The 17,136-nt window shown below is 39.6% G+C and overlaps 1 protein-coding gene across 2 annotated transcripts in view; it reads right to left on the reverse strand.

Moving 5' to 3' along the window:
- Positions 1 to 17,136, reverse strand: part of PCCA (propionyl-CoA carboxylase subunit alpha) — a 294,366-nt gene that overhangs the window by 105,746 nt on the left and 171,484 nt on the right. For both annotated transcript variants that reach the window (XM_074562236.1, XM_074562243.1), the window contains one exon: positions 6,904 to 7,006. In XM_074562236.1, coding sequence (XP_074418337.1) covers positions 6,904 to 7,006 — 103 coding nt within the window. The remainder of the gene's footprint in view (positions 1 to 6,903; positions 7,007 to 17,136) is intronic.

Raw genomic sequence — 17,136 nt, forward strand, 5'->3', positions numbered from 1 at the left:
AAAAAATTAAAAACGTTCACTAATCAATTTCTTATTGGTTTGAACAAGCTTCACAAATTTTTCATAGACATTTCACATCTGTACTATGCTTACCTGTTCTTAAATTTGAATTTAGGAAGTGATCCAGTATTTTGTGAAAATGGTAACCCATTCCAGTAGCAATCTGAAAAAAGTAATAAAGCTTTCTCTACTCCTCTTATTCAGCGTTTGACCTTACTGTCCCTCCGGAAATAGATCAAATTTCCATTTGCTCAAAGTAACTTCTGAACTATTTCACCTTATGCTTTTTAAAAAAAAATAAACAACTTTCATTCACCACAACTTCAATGATAAGAAGCTACTTTATAAGTGAAAACATCTGGAAATTCTTTGTCAACTGAACAGATGAGAAGATGAGGCTAAGTAGTCTGGGAAGGTATGCATCTGCTACAGAGATGAAGAACCCTAACAGACAGGGCTGGTTTCAAACATGAAAAAGGAGAATAATAACAATTACTTGCAGGCAAATGATGCAAATCAGCAATAAAGAATTCTCAAGACAGAGGATTCCTATAATATAGCAAAGAATCAGAAAATGGATTATGTCAAAAAGTTTTCCAAGGATGCAGTTTATTGCATAAAATACAGCTACAAATTCCTTGGTGAACTAAAATTAGATCCTCAACCTACACATAGACTAACAAACTTCAAACAAAAAGAAACATGACTATCTCCTAAAGTGTAATTACACAGTGCTGGTATTCATCATTTCAGTCTTTGGATTCACTCGTTGCTTTTGTGAAAGCAGAGATGTAGACAAAAATCAAGATGATCCACCCTTTTTCTACCACCTCCTCGCTCACAAAGATACTAATACAAACTGTTCTTTAGTTGTCCAAGTGACATTCATAACAGAAAAATAAAACTGAAGAATACTGAAGGAAGTAAGGAGGGTAGGTTATACCAGTGAAAAGATTGCACTACAGTCACCTAATTACTTATCTTCCATTCTTTTGTTGAACAAAAATTATACAGTGGTGGATCCAACAAACTGAACTTTATTATTGGATACCTGGTCCAATATATTTATGTTCTCCCTTGCATAGGCCAGTTACATTCTTTGCTATTATTTTTATTATACATTTTAAGTGTATTACCTACGTGAAACCCATCCACATTGGAGAAGTTTGGTTCATGGCTGTCCGTGACACTGAAGCCCTACAGACACCAGTGGCCAGGGGGCTGCTCACAACGCAGCTGGGGAGGGCAGCTCTCATCCAGCACACCGTTGGCAAAGGGACTCCACACTGGCCGCGAGCAGCCAGGAGTGAAAGTCTGCGAATAGGCAAAGTCACCATCACACAGGTCCCTGGTGGCTGACATCTGGCTTTGAAGGCACAATTTAGTACGGTGCAGGGAAACCACGCAGCTACTAGGTTTGCTCAATATATGTAGGTTCCCATTTGCTTTTGTGTCTCCCGCCCTTTGGTACTCTGCAGAACGCTCAAGCTTTGTAAAGAACGAACAAACTCTAAACTTCATCAGCAAAATGGGATCAAGTCTTTGTAGCAATGAAATCATAAAATAAACACACTTCATAGCCAGACTGGCAACTGAAAAGGGCAAGATGAAAAAGATTCCTGTCTGAAATGGAACTAAACAAAAGATTCCAGCGCTCAATGGAGGGATGCTTCTGGGCTGTTTATTGCTGGGTTTACATTAGTCTGATGTAAAGGAGGGTATTCCTCCTCTTGATTGTAAGATCTTCTACTCCGTTGATGAGAGGAAAAATTTTAAGCATAAGAAGAATACTAATCAAAGCCCAGAATCTGATCATCTGTCCTCCAAAGAACTAAATGGATATATATGACAAGCAGTTAGCTGAAGATTCTTCTAGCAATTGATAAATAGGACAAAGAACAAAGAAAAATAATAAATGACGTCTACATTAATTTAGTTGACAAGTTCTTGGTACACAAGTAAGTGGATCTCAAAGTTGCTAAATTTTAATTCTCAGGTCAGGTCATTAGAATCTTTTAATTGCATAAGTGTTTGTCATTACGTTGATAGGGTATCACCAGAAACAACTGTCTGATACTGAAAATGCTAGAACACTAATTTTATACAAACTTAAGTATTAGCATATACGTTGCTGGCTTCAGAATAACAGAGGTACATATATTTTAAAAGAAAAAAATATCAAATTACAAGTCAGTAATTTGATAGTTTTTAACCTCTACTGGAAACAAGAAAACCAATATTTTTGTTTGCACTGCTTCAGGCAAACAGTATTGCTCGCACTTGACCGCTTATCTTTTAAGTCCTTCAGTTTGGGGAAGCGAGGCCTCTAAAGCGGCCTAAAGCCAGCTCGCATCAAGGACCTCTGTTACAAAGAAAATGCTTAAAACCACGACGGTTACAAAACTCAAAATCCTGAAAAACAACAACCAAGCAAAGAGCAGTTAACACTGCACAATTCATTAAGATTCTCATGATAAAGGGAGAAAACCACAGATGACCCATAGACCGAGATGCTGACGAATGATCTGCCGGTGAACAGCGGGATCCGCGGAGCAGCCTGCTGCTCACACTCCCTGCACAGAGAGCAAAGCACTCCACACTGTGAGGTGGTGAGGTTTCGGCTGGCGAGAGGAGAAGAGTTAAGGAAAAAAAAAGAAGGGAGGCTCTGCTGGAAGAGTCCCAGTGGTAAACAAAGTAAATCAGGATGCGAACGCTGCCGCTGCAATGCACAGTTTGCAGCGGGAGCAAACTTCTGAAGGGGAATGTGAAGGTGGCCCTCCCACTGGGCTATCTAACTGCACCACAGATTCAGCTATCTTTGTCACAAGCCACAAGGGGACACAACCCACAAAGTCAGGAGCCCGTGTCACACCAATTTAATAGCAAAAAGTAAATGCAAAAGTTCAAAAAGTGAGGCTTGTGTTTCTGACAGCAAAGTTTCAATAAAGAAGGCTTTGAATGTCCCCATTTTTTCTGATGGTATGTTATACCTCCTGATCAGAAACAAAATTTCTCATTCCCAGTCTTTGACTTTTCTTCCTTGAAGTTTTAAGACCATTGTTTTTCCATTTTAAAGCTTTGAATAATAATTCAGAAGATTCTAGATTGAGCTGTGTTTACTACATTCTCTTGTCTGCAGCACAATCACACAAGAACCCCAGCAAAAAGAAAATTATTAATAAGGAATAACATTCCCTCTGCTATTTATCCAATAAGAATGAAAAATAAGTTAGTTATCCAAAAACAATGAAAAATAACCCTGGTATGCAAGAACAGTTACCTGCTTTTTACAAACCCATACTCAGTATTTTAACACACTATACCTTAAGGTTTAAATGAGACAGACCTCTGGTCACAGTAAAATCCACCTACTATTTCACCAGCTAAGGAATTTTCCAGATGCAAGTAAATAAGGAATTATCTCTCGCCACGTACACAGGCTTGATTAGAGTGGAATGAGAATGCAAAAGCTTCTGTCACCAATCCCTCTGGCTCAACCTTTAGGGTACACAGCCTGCCCTACCTGACACCCTTACTTCCTCCCCATTGCTTATGTACCCCTTCACCGTGATGCTGGGGGGTGCTCGGCTCCCCAGGGCTGCTCTCCTCTCTCCTCACCTAGCAGTGAGAGGTAACAGCAGTAGCATGTTGCAGGGACACAAGGAACCTCCACAGGTCTGTTGCCCCCCTCCCCACCCTGATGGGATTTCTAGCTGCTATCCCTCAGGGCCTTCCCTGCCAAGGAAAAGCAGCAGCAAAGGGGGCCCAAGCAACTTTTTGAGAGATAAAGGAATTTACAAAAACAAACAACAAAAATAAGGTCATGCTTAACTACTTATTCTTGCCTAGTTTGCTAATGCCAGACCAACCACTTGATTATGTTGAAGGTGCTAGTGTTTCAATAACAAACTGAAGGACTAGAAATCAGACTCCATATACGCCTTGTTAAGCCAGGCTTACATCAGCTGTAATGCTCGCTCTGCTGCAAGACACCAGAACTGTTTAACAGCGCTGTCTAAACTGAGAGAGATGTTTAGACCTTGGTATAGGTAGGAATGATTTTCTGCACATTCAAATGATACATCAGCAGCAATAGCATTACATGTTCAGCATCCTTTCTCAGAGTTTGTACCTCCTGGAGACGCACCGTGCAGCTTACAATGCAGCTGCTCAGCTGCAAGTGGAATCCAGGACAGACCCATATATAAGCGTGTATGTTCAGTTGCCTTCACAATCAATAGAGACAAAAGTATAAAAGGATGCTTAGGCCTCCTCTGTCTGTAAACTTTCCTCTTGGCTGATTTATAGATATATCTTTATTGAATTTAACCAGACAAGTATAAGCAACAGCCTACACACAGATGCATACCTGTGTAATTAGTTGTGCTAAACTAAACTCCTAATTTAGTTCCCTAGCTATGGGAATTAGATTTCCGAGCTGACAGCAGAAAGGGTCTATGCAACACCCACAGCGACCAGCAGCCACCCTGTGTTGTCTTCACAGCAGCAGGCAGCTGCAGGCTGACCACTGTTAGATAGCCACCTTGCAACAAAAAGAGAGGAAAGGCTCGGGGCAATGACTACTCCTGGGAAGAACCATCTCTGTCACACAAACCTGTGCCAGTCCAACTCTAAATTGCGCTGAAATCTGGCAGACTTGCTTTGTTGTTTGAGCAATGGGTTTTATCCAAATTCACAGGATGCCTGTTAGGGCCATTATGTAAATTTAATTCAGTAAAAAGCTGCATGCAGACGTGGCCTTCGCTCCTGAAGCATCATTCCACAAGCGGGGTGAGCGTCCCAGCAATGCCATGTGTTAGGTACTGAGTAAACAGTTGTTCAAGACCTCCTGAAACTCTTTCTAAAAGAAACACTACAACTAAAATGACCACCTGCTTTCAGAATTGCAAGAGAAAATTTTTAAAGGTGCTGACCACAATGACTGATCTTTTCCATATCCTTTTTACAGTGTCCCTATGATCCACATGGAACAGAAAGTATCTCTTGTCTTTACTCGTACTCTCACACTCATCATGAGCATAAGTAAAATACAGTGTGACGGAGGTAAAGGTAATATTAGAAAGAATATTGGTTAGGCATCTTCTTGCCCCAATTAGGCCAACAAAAAGACTGAAAAAGAAATTCTAGATTTTCATTACCTCAGTTCCCATAAGTGAAAATAACCACCTAAAAACATGACCAGTTTCAGCTGAAAATAATGTCTTTTACATTGAAATTTCAGTAGCGCAAAGCAAAAGTGAACCACTGAGACAATAACCTTTTCATTATATGAAATATTAACTTAAATGTCCTTTTTCAAAGGAATCTCACGATTCTAAATGCAACATAGGTGTGAACATCATGACTATAAAAAAAAATATCATGGAGTAGATGTTGCAGAAGTGTTTTCAACAAAGACACACAAGAAGTCACCCTGTACTTGGCGCTGGTGAGGCCGCACTTCAAACGCTGTGTTCAGTTTGGGGCCCTTCACTACAAGAAAGACATTGAGGTGCTGGAGTGCATCCAGAGAAAAGCAATGAAGATGGTGAAGTGGCTCGAGCCCAAGTCTTATGAGGAACAGCTGAGGGAGCAGGGGTTGTTGGGGTTGTTTAGCCTGGAGAAGAGGAGGCTGAGGGGAGATCTTACCACCCTCTACAACTACCTGAAAGGAGGTTGTAGGGAGGTGCGGCTTGGTCTCTTCTCCCAAGTAACAGACAACAGGACAAGAGGAAACATCCTCAAGTTGCACCAGGGGAGGTTTAGGATGGATATTAGGAAAAAAATTTACAATGAAAGGGTTATCAAGCATTGGAACAGGCTGCCCAGGGAAGTGGTTGAATCGGCATTCCTGGAGATATTTAGAAGACAGGTAGACATGGTGCTGAGGGATATGGTTTAGTAGTGGACTTGGCAGTGTTAGGTTTACACTTGGACTAGATGATCTGAAGGGTCTTTTCTAACCTAAACGATTCTATGATTCTGTAAGAGTAAATAGCTGTCAGAAGTAAACTAGAGAACTTCTAGGCTTCTTCATACTCCTGCTTTTCAGTGACTCTAAGAATAAGTGTCTTTAGACCCTTTTGAAAACTTTTGCCTAAGAGTCAACAGATACCGTGCAAGTCAGCTGTCTATTTTCAAAATAAAATCTCGGTTTCGTTGTGGAATTATCATTAACAGACTTAAAAAGTCATTCTCTCTATAAATATACCTTCTCAATACTCCAACCAGCTTGTTTCTTGGCTTTATTCTGCTGAACAGATGAACTACTGAACACAGTATTACCATTCTTCTACTGTCATGGTCTGTCTTTCTGCCTTTCATGCTGACAACATTAAGTGCTTATGTTATTATCTTAGAATATCTATAAAAACAATAGTTCATACACATGCATCTGAAGTGACCTAGAAAGATCTTGAAACACTTGCATTTTGCTATGACCACATACAGTTTTACCACTGAGGTGCTGAATAATTCCATTCCAGTATGATTATGCATTCAACTTCCTTGGTTCTTTGATTTGTTTTTTTAATCACTAACTTAAACTAACGTAATTTTTGTTGACATTGCACTTATTTTCTTGCCCTCATATATCTACAATGGAGCATAAGACCTTACTTCTAAATAAGATGCTAAACAGGGTATTAAATTAGTTTTCTAATTAACAAAACAAGCATATACAAAAGTGCTCCACAGGCATGAGCAGAGAAGAATCTTTGTACACCAGCACGATTTAATTAACATAGAATGTCTTGTTTTGCAATTCACAGCAATGTCTGCAAAAGACAAAACCAACATCTATCCATGTTTAGTCACTGAACAGATAGAGAATTGTAGTAGGTGTCAAGGATAATATACATTGACTCAATACATTGAATTTCTTAGAAAATGAGCAGAACTTACAGAAAATGATGTGCCATCCTTTGAAACTGCAACTGGGTAAATTCCATCTCCTAGACGCACAGAGAGCTCCCAGCTACTTCTCTTTGATTTAGCAATAGGAATTCTAAAAAAGAAACAGACAGAAGAAGGATTTTTAACAGAGATTTCATGCTTCTCCCATTTTAACCAGAAGCACTTACTTCATAGGATGGTCATGAGGCATATAAAATATCATTAATCTATGGACACAGTTGGAGAGCACACTTGAAAAAAAAAAGCCACACCTAAATATATTTTTGTGTGAAATGGCATATAAGGAGAAAATGCTCTACTTTCTTTCTAGATTTGCCTTGGCACACTGGGTATGCTGATAAAGTTATAGGAGGCTCTTGAATACAGCCAGCGCTTGCTGCAGAATTAGCTCAAACAGGATGAAAAGCAGAATGAGAAAAGTGGGTTGGCAGGAGAATAGCAACAGTAATAGCTGGAGCATTCTTTTAAAGGGCAAAATATAATCACTATTTCTTTCATCTCATTCTCAGTAAACCTTAATTAAAGGCCAATTACAGACAAAAGATTCAGCCAAACAAGTAATTTTATACTTAATATACATTTTAGAGTATCTCATCTACAGATCCCTTCAAGCAAACTGAAAAAATAATGATATATCATCACAGCCACATGCAATATTATACCTATTCCTGTAGCATTCTGTGGCTGCACCAGCTATCAGGTAATAGGAGAAACCTGAATCTTTTCAACTTTAGCTTAAAGAAGCACACCTGACAGCAAAGGAATGAAACCTGAGATTCCATTCTCGGAAATCTGGAGTGCAACAAGTAATTTTTAGCTATTTTATTTAAATGTATATTTTATTTCAGTTTCCTCATCCTAACTTCTCACGTCTCTTCCACTTGCTTGTAACAACTGGCGTCCAAAGGTATGCTACAACTTTTCTGTTATGGCTAATATATGGCAGCTGCCATATATTAGCATCAGCAAGCACCACGTAGCCTAAAGAGAAAGTGTGAAGGTGGAGTTTAAACTCCATTAAAACAAAGACACATTATTTTGGTACAGCTTTTCTTCCACAACAACTCCTACACACATTTAGATTCTCTGTAAGAAATCTATAGAGATAATGAGTTCATCACCATTAGGTCTCTTCTTTAGGATAATTTCTGCTATAAAGTTCATCTATTGTGCATTATAGAGCTTACTATACCATTTCACTGCAGCCTTCAGAGTCTTAAAACTTGGAAACACGTCTCTATCGTGTCATGTCCATCTTCCTGAGGATTCAGGTGCTCAGTGAACCACATCTGCCCAAAGGCAGCCCTGAGGTGGAATCAACAGGAAGAAGCACCTGTGAGGCCTCCAGAGGCCACAGGAGGAGAAATTGTCTGCCTAAGCCAAGGATAAGACACCGACTCTCTGTGGATTTCAACAATTATTTTAAAAAGGTTGGGTTTTTAGACACTTAAAATCCAAGCAAGTACAAGCTTATGTACCTAATCAGACAAGGAGTTTCCAAACATTGTGCCTTGTAATGTGCCTGAAAAAGGAAAATGGAAGCTTGACAAAGAGATGCACACTTATCATTAGTTACTTCGGGATCCAGGCCAAGTAAGGCCTGCACCAGATTTTGCCTAACATCTTAGCTCACCTCTAGCTGTCACTACCCATAAAGTCCATGAAAACAGATACTGAAAATAACCGGTTCCCATACTAATCACGCCAAGTGTTACCTTTCGCATTTAACATACAGAGACAATTGTCAAAACAACAGATCTGAGGAAATATCTAAGGCTCATTGGGTGCAATGACATTTCACAGCACCTCGTCTTCAAATTCCTGTATGTCACCAAAACATTTAGACTGGCTGATAGGAAACGTGACAGACACAGGAGTTCCTGAAGAAGAGGAAGAGGAATTGAAGAGGAAGAGGAATTTCCTGCACAGGTAGCAGGCAGCAAATTGAAAGATGTTTTCATTGCGCTTCCTGGTACCAGAGCACCAGTAAAGAGGAACGTAGCAGGGTTTTGGCAGAGCCTGGCCAAATTCTCCATGGTACTCCACTGCAATAACCAACAGGATTTAGTGGTTTATAGCAACTTCATATTTCTTCTATAAGAGGTAAGACCTCATCCCAAACACAGCTGAGTAGATCCGCTTCACTGGTGGCATGAGATTCCTTATAACCTCGCTGGCACGGCCCTGCTTCATATTGCATTTGACTGGAAGTGACCTCATGAATCTGGCTGCTGGCCATCAAAGGAAAGACAGTCTCGTTCTCCAGCAGGGATTATTTTTGTTCGGTCCTGTCTTGCTGAGCTTTGTCAAGTGTATCTCCAAACAGGATGCATGCCTCTTGAAAGGCATGACTATGATCACTGCTTCGCCTGGGTTTCAAACAGCCACACGGGCATATAATTCCTCTCTCCGCAACACTGGTGGTCAGGAGGGCAAGGTCGAGAGCTGCATCTAATACCAGGGACACAGCAAGTTGTACTTCCCTGCTAGAATTGCGAGATCCATTTGCACAGGGACATTTTTCAGCTCTGCTAACCAAAAGCCTGTGGCGTTGTAACTGTAACCTACAGTTACACTGGCTAAGTCAGATACTTATATTAGCTCAGGAGTATCCTACTTTTTCTTCATTAAATCAAATTCTTTTCAAATAAATTATCTTGTAGAAGACCCCGTTTTGATGGGATTCAGAGGTTTGGGGTTTTTTTTTTTTTCATATTAGTAAGGATCACAAGGTCCAAAAGTAAGGATCAAAGTGCAAGTTTCTTGACTATGGAAAGGAAGTTGCTCAAGTCTGTGAACTACTTTAGAAATGCAGAAGTTTCTACAAGGCTAAGGGACCTTTTGGTGGGGTTTTCTGTTGCTGTTTTGTGGGTTTGTTTTGTTTTTTTTAATGTCTGAGAAGTCCTGGTGCATGGGAAATAATCTCTTTGTTCTTGGCCAAGGTTGCTTCCTTAGCTGAGAACTCTTCTAAGTCCTCCAAAGGGAAAACATCTGGACTTCTGAATATATTTTGCACTAGTTCATGGAAAACTCCACAAACTTCTGGCTATTTTCAAAAATGTGGAATTTTTAAAATTCTACACAGTGGGCTGAAATCTGGCATATTCCATTTACAGAAAAAAAAATACTGAAAGAAAAAATAATGCCACGATAAAAGACACAAAAAACTCAAGGGCCCTCCAACCCTAGATTCAGAAACCACACAATGTCTTTCATAGGTTTCAGCATGCCCTCCCCTTTCTTCTCCCAGTTTTGGCAGATGACATATCAAAAAAATTTACTTTCTTTACATACAAAAATATACATGTACATGTATCACCATCTGCAGGAAGCAATGCAAGTCTGGCAGCAAGATGAGCGCCAGGTGAAGGGGAAGCAGGGCCACAGAGAGCTGTGCGCTGTCGTCCCTTGCCAGCAGTATCACGCACAAGGAGGAGAGAGCAAAGGCAGCACAGTGACCGCAGCGACAGGAGGCGGGTGTTACGAACTCCCTCCGTGCAGAAATGGGCACTTCTGAACCTCTCCACTCCATATTGCCTTCTAAAGGGAAGTGCCACGAGCAATAGGGGCACAGATGAAAAGTATGGTGATGGCCGGGCTTTAAGTCATAAAAGCATTACTCTAAAGCACTGAAGTTATAAAAACATGTAAACAGCGCGAGAAGAAAAACAGCAGTGTTTGTCTGCTTATTTATTTTCAACTTCTGTTGCTGTTTGTTCAACTACAGACGATGTAATGGTCCCATAATTTATTTCATACACTGCAGAGTGTATTATGTCCCTTTTACCCCCAACTGCCGTGGCAGAGAGAGGGAGATATTTTATAATAATGCAGCAATTATAGCTCCTGCTTTCTTTGCAAGTTGTCAGAGAGGAAAGCAGACAACCACTAAAAATTTTAGATGGACACACACTTACCGTGCATGTGGAAAACAGACACTAGTTAAACCATTATCTAGTCTAGTCAAAAACAAATAACGAAAGAAAACAGACATTCACAAAAGCAAGTAATAACTCCATCCTGGCCTGTCCATTTTGATTGTCATCAACCAATCAGGTAGAAGGAACTCAATAAAACTACAATTTTCTGCAGTTTGCGGCAAATAAACACCCCTCTTCTGATTACTGTTGATGATGTAATGAGCTATGATAAATGTCACCAGCTCCTAAAGGGTCAGGAAATTGAGTATAGATTTATTTATTTATTTATTTTATTTCCAATTCAAAATGTGAGTTTAACACTGGGGGGAAAAAAACTTACAAATTCTCTCTACTTCTGATATTTCTGCTGCATAATACTTTACGTAAACACAGAGAAACCCCAAACTATCATAACAAATTCTCCCGTTTTGAAAGATTATAAGCATTTGAAAACCACATTATATGACACTCCGTAAAGCTGTTTTTCAATTGTGCAATTACCTATTCAGCAGTTAAATAAAAGTGAAATATTGACTTAAAACAATGTTAATGGTCAAAGAATCATTAAGAAATCCTTCATCATAACTTTCACAGCAGGTGGCCTGTAAAATGATCAAGAATAATGTGCTGGATTCTGTAGCCACCAAGGTCAGTTTCTGCATACAAATCTTTGCAGGGGGAGAAAAAAAGACCTTCAGAAAGTGGGCCATTCATCTGAACCAAGTTCAGAGAATTTCCAGCACTGTGAAAAGATATGTTATGCAAGCACATAGATGTATTCAGTGGGGGTAGACTGAACCAGCTACATGGAGACTACAAAGGAGCCCTCCCATGGCTCATGAATAAGTCGAGGAAATGATCAGAAAAAAATGGAGAGATGTTTAGACAGATGGCCCACTTAAAATGCCTGGGACAGGGCATAAGCAATTTTAATGAAACTTTAGATCTACCATATAAATTGTTTCTTATTTTCTCCGCCCTCCCCCCTCAAAAAAACTCGAGAAAGGCAAATAGAAATTTAACAACTCAAACAAGAGCCTATCTTACGATGTTAAAAAAGGAAAAAGGGAAGTAAACCTCACACTTTTGAGCATTATTGGTTTAATAAGTTCATATACAAAGAAATATCCTTCACAGAACCTTCAACTATCACATGAATATAAAAGCCGGGGATGGATAGATTAAAAGAATTCTAAACAGAAGTGTACTGCCAAACAAAACAAAAGTCTAAGCTTTACTATCTGAGTACTTTCAACACTTTCCAACATAAAAGTTCATCGTTTCACAGAAAAGATAAAAGCAGCACTTTCACAGGATTATTTTAAGAACTAAAAATTATGTGAAAGGAACCTAAGAATCTGGGAATATTTTATTCAGCAATTTGAAGTATTTTCTACATCTATTCACACACGTTTTCTACATATATTCAGATTGATCCATACATACATATCACGTGCACTTTTACATAAAAATGGGTTTTCCTTCTTTCTGCTTTATGTGCGCATATGTATACATATATCCCTTTTACCAAGAGTATGAAAATATACCATCATTAGAGTAAATTATAGTTCTGCATGTCATACAAAATAATAACCTCTACTAGCCTATGTGCCAGCTGATCAGACAAAAGGCTGAAAGAATCACTCGATAGTTACGTCAAAATGATTTTATATTACATTTTTCTTACATATTGCATTTAGATCAATAATAAATATGCATATTTATAGCCACGTACTCTATCCAAACAGCGACCACAGGAAAAAACCGAATTACATGGAAGGTAAACTATAAAAAACGACTGCTTTAAAAATATGCTGTGGAGTGCACTGTGCTTTGATTCGAAACAGCATACATCTGGATGCTTCCTTTTCCTTTAATAGAAGCCTTTTGGGGGATTTGCATTGACATAAGGGCCTGCAATCCAGTGCCCAATGAAAACCTCCACTGCCTTCATCAGTGAACTCAGATCAAGGCTAACGAAACAGTTAGAGCTAGATCTTATAAACCTAGGGTGAATCTAGCTGCCCAGATCTAAGTGTGCGGGCTCAACCCCTTTCATCTTTGTTTAACTGGCAAGTAAGCCTGCAGACAACCTGAGCTCACCCCTCTTAAACTCTGAAGGTCTCTAAGCGTGCAAGGGTTGGGTCCTGCAAACAGACACCCAAACCCTCCTGCTTTGCAGCTAGACCCCCGTCATCCTGGAACGGGGGCAGGAACTATGGTCCTCTGCCAAAGCTGTCTCCATAGCCTTAAGGAGAAGGTGTGCTCCAAGCATGCAGGCACAAACATCAACAATTTGAAGCCTCTTGAAAAATCTTTAATGGCTCTTTTACCTTTGAATCTATCAGGAAAAGGAAACAGGATTGCTGCTATTGCCCATCTTGTTATAATAAATTCATGCTTGCAGTGCGTACATCCAGAGAATGGAAAGGTCTGGGCTATCAGTCTCCCTCAGCCTGCGAGGCTTCAAATTCCATCTCAAGAGAAAGTGCCAGGGCCCAGACAGGCACTAGGGGACTCACCATCCTACCCTGCTGACAGTAGAAAGGAATGAGAGATTCATGGAGACTCAAAGAATACAGCTTTGCAGCCTGACGATGCATCCTCTGGGACAAAGAGTTTTGGCCTTTGGTCCTACGCCAGGAAATTTCTATGCACTCTGCATTTAACAAACTGGATGAAACACAAAGCAATCCTGGGAGCCGCAAGTACAGCCCAAGACCTCTCAATTTCAGGGGAGGGTCAGACTGTCCAGTCCTTCAGCAGATGCCAGCATACCTTGAAAATTACAAATAAATAAATGTAAAACATGATATCTGAAACTCATTTCCTCTCCTATGGCACGTCAGGGTCTACTTTAGCATTTGGTTTCTCTTGGAAAAAGGAAACATAACAAGCATTAAATGCTGGATAAGAAACGTCGCTCCTTGTCTGATTGCACGCATTTGTGAGATGAGACGCAAGGAAGCTTCAAATCACATGTTCACAAGTACAGAGAAAAGACATTTATTTTCCATACAATTTACAAGTCTGTGCTTCCGATCTGTTCTTTCAAACCATCTTTCCTAAATCAGCAAAACTATTTCCCAAAGAAAGAACTACTTGCAAGCAGGTGTTTTTAATCAGATCAGTCAACAATATTGACTTATGTGTGCTGACAATTGTTATAGAGCGAAAAATCTGAAAATCTGTTCGTCGTCAAAAAGAAATTTTGGGCTATTTTCTCCTCCATTAAAGTATTTCATTTCATAACTGTGTTTCTCCATAACACCCTTTGTTTTTAATAAGAGTTTACTTTGGGCAGTTGGAAAAATAATACACTCCACAAAAGGAAAATGACAACTCCTTTTCCTGTACAAGAAGGAAACTTACTAATTCTCTTATTGTGAAGATATTTAGGAATAGTCTTACAAGAATTGGTCTCACTTCTTTTAATGCTCAAAGAGCTTCAGAACAAATCACTGATGCAGTAGGGAGGACTACAGCTCTTCTGTTAGCATCATCCAGTAGCAGTTACATCCTTCCATATAACACGAGGTATTGGGATGCAGCTGTATGTTGGGCAGCCTGCTTCCTGCACCTCCATTCAAACAATGGCTGTGCCCAGTAACAACGTGCTATTTTTCACTTTATGTTAAGTTGAGAATATTATGGGTTTCCTGTGTACGTTAAAAGTAGGCAGCAAGCAATCTCTAAACTAATAGGAAAGTGGAGGTGAAATGATTAAAAGTTCACCTACTGATAAGTTTGATAAGGTAATGAATGACTATTCAGTTTTACAACTACACATAAGACAACTTTCCATACTCAATTGTTTTTTGAAACATCCAAGCAAACTCCGTGTTAGGCTTGCTCTATTCATCCCACTACTGCTGTAAACCTGAATTCAAAGCACATTCGCTGCTTTAATCCATCATCCCTTTTATCAGAATTTAGAATTTCAGTTAATGACCCACTTTTTCAGTTGAAGTTCTGGAGAGTACAATAACCCAGAAGTAATCAAGACAACATACAGTGGGTGAGAGGACATCGGTGCTGTAGTTCAGATCGGGAGTAGTTCGCAAAGCAAATTATCCCGATCGTCTGCACTCACCCTGCTTTGGATCACACTGCAGAACAGTCGGAGGACACGGGAACCAGATTCCCGACTGATGCACCTAAGACAGAAGGCAGGCTCCAGAGCTGCACCCAGCACACTCCAGCCACAAATGGGCATTCAGTGCGCAGGAACTGGACTAGAACTAATCAAAAGCCAAATATATACAAGTGAGAGTATCAGCTCCTCATCACGAACTAGAAATCCACTTGTACCAGTACACACTCTAACAAGATTAAATATCGAAGAATCTTTTATTCACATAGAGAGATTTTGATCTTAATGACAATGTCTGCAGTTGCACTCCCTCAAACCCACAAGTTCAAGTATTTAGTTTAGATATTGGGCCATAGTTTAAGAAGTAAACAAAAATTTGATACTTAAATTCAGGCTCAAAACCCTTTATTTAGTTGCCCCAGTAAAGAAGAGTCAGTTATGTTAAGGAGTGCTTAGCACCTGCCAGCTCCTCTCATTTGAAAGCAATGAGAATACTGCACAGTGCGGCACATTTGGAAAATCATTCTGCCAGTTTGCAGGACAAAATACATATATTGGAAGCAAACTTAAAACTCCCATTTAGAAGAAATCTTGGCCTGACACTCCAGTGCTGTCTCTATTCTGTTATATAATAATATTTTCTTGAACACATCATTGTTTTTCTCAGTAATTTACAAGGTTAATCCACCAAAAACCCATTAAGCCTTTCGTATTCAGAGATACACACCTGCACTGTGATATCCACCATTAAAGGCAGCAACATCTGACTGAAATGCAGCATTTCTTTAAAGAATAAAGTTTCTAAGACCCAATTCTGTGAAACCTGTCAGCACTTGCTCAACTTACTAAATCAAGAACCAGATCAGGAGTGAGACACAACTACTACAGTCAAGGAAATAGGAAAGACATCAGGATAAGGCCACCTCTGAGGAAATTTAGCAACAGCACCAGGAGTAACATCCGCCTTCTTCAAGGCCCACAGGGCCACCATGCAAACAAATGAAGAATTACAAATTATATTAAGCTAACAAAAAAAAAAACCCAACAAACGGTCTTAGAGCCAAACTGAAAATACCAAAATACCTTCTTATGGAACATCTACAAGTATCTTTTTGAGGCTATTATTAAAAACTATGTATTGAATGCTACCTTTCCTGTGTTGAATAGTTTCATTTAGGCCTCTCACCTAAGACTTACTACAGTCCCCTTTTGATGTGTCAGTCCCCTCAGAACTGACCAGATTCTGTTGCTAAAAGTATGGAATGATTTTCTTTCTGCCACACTTTGCAGTACCAATGATTTGACTTGGTCTCTCTGAAGCCTGTCACATACGCGATATGCCAAAGGTCATTATTTGAAACAGATTTCCTTTTTTTTTTCTTCCTGTGCATCCTGGAAAGCACAATGCTTGCACCAGACTTCAGCAGGGTTCCAAAATATTGTAAGAGCTCACCCATCACCCAGAGCTTATCTCCTGCAAACTTACTTGCAGCTTCCAGGAGCTTAACCATCTCATGCCAATGCGATCACTTTTGTAATACAGCTGTATTTGTTCTGTTATGATTTCTCCTCTATATGGGACTTAATTCAGGAAATACACAGAACGCGCACTCATGATGGCACACAGTCCCAGCAAAGGGTGGTCAGATTTTTCCCTTACTAGCCATCATATATGCCATAGTGTAAGAAACAGAAGCTGGCCAAGAACAGTGACTAATTTGCAACAATGTATTTTTCTAGACAGTGGCTAGCTTTTCAAAAAGATGCTTCTTTACTGCATACACAGGATCTAGTGCCGTGTGACAGCACAAATACCAATGATGTATCTACTAAGCCACAGACAAATGCGATTAGAGCATTTGGCTAGAGGTACTCAAGCCAGTTTCCAACAGGCAACGTGACAGCTACTTCCTCTCCTTAACATGTAAAAAATGTGGCATGTTTTGCAGATTCTAAAGCTTTGTTCTCTATTTCTTCTGCACTAGATTCCTATGGAACAAATTAATGCCACTAATTCTGTTAAGTTAAAGACAAAAAAATATAGTAATGACAAAAACCCCAGGCGTTCATTAAAAATTATATTAGATAACGTAAAACATGCATATCTTCAATAAGTACTAATTCTTCACGTCTAGACAACTATAGCACATAGCAGAGCTCCAGTGACTCACGTTACCTTCAATACATCTTCTACTGCACTTTCGGCTT

Source organism: Larus michahellis, chromosome 1 (assembly GCF_964199755.1).
Source record: "Larus michahellis chromosome 1, bLarMic1.1, whole genome shotgun sequence".
Lineage (NCBI taxonomy): Eukaryota > Metazoa > Chordata > Aves > Charadriiformes > Laridae > Larus > Larus michahellis.